This window comes from Camellia sinensis, chromosome 2 (genome assembly GCF_055761805.1).
Source record: "Camellia sinensis isolate YWXY chromosome 2, ASM5576180v1, whole genome shotgun sequence".
NCBI classification, from domain to species: domain Eukaryota; kingdom Viridiplantae; phylum Streptophyta; class Magnoliopsida; order Ericales; family Theaceae; genus Camellia; species Camellia sinensis.
In genome coordinates this window covers 52794950-52799064 of record NC_138962.1, presented here as the reverse complement: position 1 = coordinate 52799064, position 4115 = coordinate 52794950, and the positions used below count along the sequence as shown (strand labels likewise).

The following is a 4115-nucleotide window of genomic DNA, read 5'->3' as shown; positions in this document are numbered from 1 at the left end:
ATATTTCACTGAACAGATTAGCAATAGTCTGTCTGTTTGAGAACTCATTACTATATGCTCATTTATATATGATGCTCATAAATCTGGTAATTTTAGAGAACCCACCTAAAATTTGGTATGTATATGATGCTCATATTTCACTGAACAGATTTTTTTCACTCTTAAGTAGAAACAGATTTGTCATATCCATCAAGGTTAGGCTTTTAGATACTTCTGTAAAGTTTTTCTATTGATTTAGGAGAAGACAATCACTTTTCCACAAATCAAATATTTAGAAAAAGAAAAAATTGATTTAGTAGATAGCATGAAACAGAACATTAATGTGTAAAACAGAGCCTCAATATCATTTAAGAACATTAAACCATGTACTGCTTTCAAATATTTCTTAGATAAAAAATCATATTTACTTTTTTGCATTTTAGGTATTGGATATATCGAATATGGATGATTTAACAATTGCTACCCAAATGGACGTTCATGGCGAGGATAATACACAATGTAAATCCATATTAGGTATGGAATTTGACTCTGAACAATTAGCTTATGAATTTTATAATTCTTATGGAGGAAGAGTTGGATTTAGTATTAGAAAAGAATATGCTCACAAAAGTAAGACCGGTGAAATTACTTCAAGGACATTTGTTTGTTCTAAGGAGGGTCTTAGAAAATCTGATAAAAGAGATTTTGCTATAAGGATTCCTAGGGCGGAGACAAGGACCGGTTGTGGTGCTTTGATGAGCATTAAATTAATTAGGCAAATTGGGAAGTATAGAGTTATCATTTTTGTAGAAACACACAACCATCCCCTTGTAGTAAGTGCATGTGCTCATATGCTTCCTTCCCAAAGAAAAATTTCCACCTCTCAATATATTGAAATAGATTTAGCAAATGACTCTGGGATACCTCTTAGGTCATCCTATGAGTTAATAGGTAGAGAGGCAGGTGGAGGAGAATGTGTTAGGTTTTTGAAAAAAGATCAAGAGAATTATTTAAGAACAAAAAAACAAAAAATGTTGGAATTTGGTGAAGCAGGGAGCATATTGAAGTAGTTTCAAGATCAGACAGTACAAAATCCTTCATTCTTTTATTCTGTGCAATTGGATATTGAAGAGCAAATAACAAATATTTTTTGGACATATGCTAGAATGATAATTGACTACGGTCAATTTGGGGATGTTATAACATTTGACACAACATACAAGATTAATAGAGAGAGCCGACCTTTTGCTACTTTCGTTGGCTTCAATAACCACCGAGAGACCATTGTTTTTGGAGCTGCATTGATGTATGATGAAACAACCGATTAGTTTATATGGTTGTTTAAAACTTTTTTAGAGGCAATGTTAAATAAACATCCAAAAACTATTTTCACAGATCAAGATGCAGTAATGGCTAAGGCTATTTCATATGTGATGCCTAACACATATCATAGTGGGGTAAGAAATGTTTTGGGAAAGTTTATAGATGAGTATGAAAAGGAAGAGGAATTTTTTGCAGCTTGGAATGCTATGTTAGATGAGTTTGATGTTCATAATAATTCATGGCTGCAAAGCATTTTTCATTTAAGGAAAAAATGGGTTAGGGCATATGTTAGGTGGACATGGTCAGCAGGGATGAAGAGCACACAACTTAGTGAGAGCTTAAATGCTGATTTGAAAGAGTACTTGAGATCATATTACAATTTGATTCAATTTTTCACTCACTTCGAAAAGGTGCTTAATGAGAAGCGATAAGGAATATGAAACTGAGTATGCATTGTCATATAAGTTGCCCAGGATAAAAGTCCAAGTTCTGATGTTGATTCAGGCAGGAGATGTTTACACAAAGACTATCTTTGAAGAATTTCAAGATGAATATGTCGGTTCACTTGAGTTATACGTAGCAAATTGTGTTCACAAGGATGATTGTTTGGTTTATATTGTCAAAGCGTATCGACAATCTCCAATGCGTGAAGTGAAGAAAGACAAAGATGGTAATTTGTCTTGTTCTTGTTGGTTGTTTGAGATGAAAGGAATATTGTGTAGTTATGTTATTAAGGTTCTTAAAGATGAAATGATCATAATGGAAATTCCAAGCCAATATGTCCTGAAAAGGTGGACCAAATTAGCAAGAGCTGAAATTGTCCAAGATTACAAAGGGCGCGACATTCAAGCTGACCCTAAGTTGGAACAGAGCAGCAGATACAAGTCACTGTGCTCCCTCTTTACTATGATTTCATCCCAGGCATCTAAATTGGAAGAAACATATGAAGATTATGTTCAGGAAGGGAAAAAATTGCTTGCATTTGTTCAAAATAAGTTGCGTATATGTATCACCAATGGACCACTAAACTTAAATGATGCTAGCTCTACAATGAGAACGAATGAGGGCAGTGAAAATGTCATTCAAGCAAAGGGATTGAAGAAAAGGATTGACCCCATTTGTGGAAGGCGACGGATTATAAGTAGCTTGGAAAAGGCATTGGAGACTTCAAGAAAGAAAAAACAACGCGTTCAGGTATTATTTAATATTTTTTTTTATGATCTTTACATTCTTTAAATTTTTCAATTTATGTTACTTGGTTTCATCTAAGTTCTTATCTTGATAGGATGTACAAGCTTTTTCAAATATGCTCCCATATATGATGCCACCATATGTTCAAGTACCAACTTCAATATAAGTAATACTTATTTTTTTGTGTTCTTATCTTTACATTTTTAAATTTATTCGAGTTCTTTTCAAGAAATTTCAATTTCTAGGATGTACATATATCTTCGAATATACTCCCACATATGAGGCAACCATTAGCTGAAGTACCAAATTCAATGCCTTGGACATGGAATGGAGAGTCTCAATATGCCAACTTCCGAGCCCTACTTCAAGGATCTACTTTGCTTAACTCATCACAATGCTAGACTAGCACACATTACAATCAGGTATTTAACATGAATTATTGTGGATATCCTTCAATTCTATGCTTTGAACTGATTCTGATTATGTTTTTTACTTCATAGGTTCCCAATCTAAACATTATTCGGAATTCCTCTACACCAATATATCCAGAAATTCTTGGAGACCGATGAAGATTGTTGCAAGTGAAAGATTTTTGTTAACATTAAATTTGGGAATGTTTATTGTGAACATTAAATTTGGGAATGTTTATTGTAAATTTGGATTGTGAATATTTCTATTACTACACGGTCCATTGAATCGTAGAAGTGATTTTTTTTGGGTACGAAATTTTATTTTTGGGACAATGAAGAATATCTCGGAAAAGTTGATTTTATAGATGTTGTTGATAAGCATATTTGATGAGGTGGGTATGAGATTGTTTACAAGGATGTATTGCAGGACAACACTAATGTGGTTGAGTTGAATTCGCTGAGATTGTGCAATTGGATTGTTTACAAGGATGTATTGATGAGCATTTTTGCCTAAATATATGGCTTCTAAATTTTGAAACTGTCACCATCATGTTTCATAAATTATGGTTGCTTTTGTGCTGTTTCATAGAGTTTCATTTAACTTCAGTCTAATATGTTGCAATTAATGTAGGAAAACAAGAAAAGGAAATCTGATCTCAAAGATAGTCTTTGTGTAAACATCTCCTGCCTGATGTTCAAAGATAGTCTTTGTGTAAACTGTCTTTGAAGACTATCATTGAAATCTGATTTGTTATACAATAGATTGGCTTAGACTAAGGGAACATCAAATTTCAAAGACTATCATTTGTTACACAGACTATCTTTGAAGAAGCCAATCACTTTATTAGCTGAACATCATTTGTTATGTAATTGATTCAGGCAAGGAACATCAGAATTTAAAAAGCCAATCTCTTTGTAGTCCTTAGAGCTCTCAAGAAAAGGAATAAAAGAAAAAAAAAATTGGTCTGACCGGTAGACTGGCCGGAAGTCCGGCCGGTCAACTAATTTTTTTTTTTATATATATAAAAAATTAACTTGTTGGGATCTTTTTTGGCTTAAAATTTAATTTTGGGTTTGAAATTTTTTATTAAATTAAATCATTTATCTATTATATTTATTATAAGTGTTGAATCATCCCGTTAGTCACCTTCTGTTAACCCAAAACGACTAATTTCGGTGTCATTTTGTTAACTCAGCAACTCCATAGACGTG

General features: G+C 33.0%; 1 protein-coding gene across 1 annotated transcript; it reads left to right on the top strand.

Annotated features, from left to right (window-relative positions):
- The first annotated feature begins 422 nt into the window (after nucleotides 1-422).
- On the top strand, nucleotides 423-3264 carry LOC114322819 (protein FAR1-RELATED SEQUENCE 1-like). Its single transcript, XM_082913523.1, has 3 exons — nucleotides 423-2496; nucleotides 2588-2915; nucleotides 2994-3264. The coding sequence occupies exons 1-2, from the start codon at nucleotides 1720-1722 to the stop codon at nucleotides 2657-2659; spliced, it is 849 nt and encodes a 282-aa protein (XP_082769649.1). The 5' UTR covers nucleotides 423-1719; the 3' UTR covers nucleotides 2660-2915; nucleotides 2994-3264.
- The last annotated feature ends 851 nt before the right edge of the window (nucleotides 3265-4115 follow it).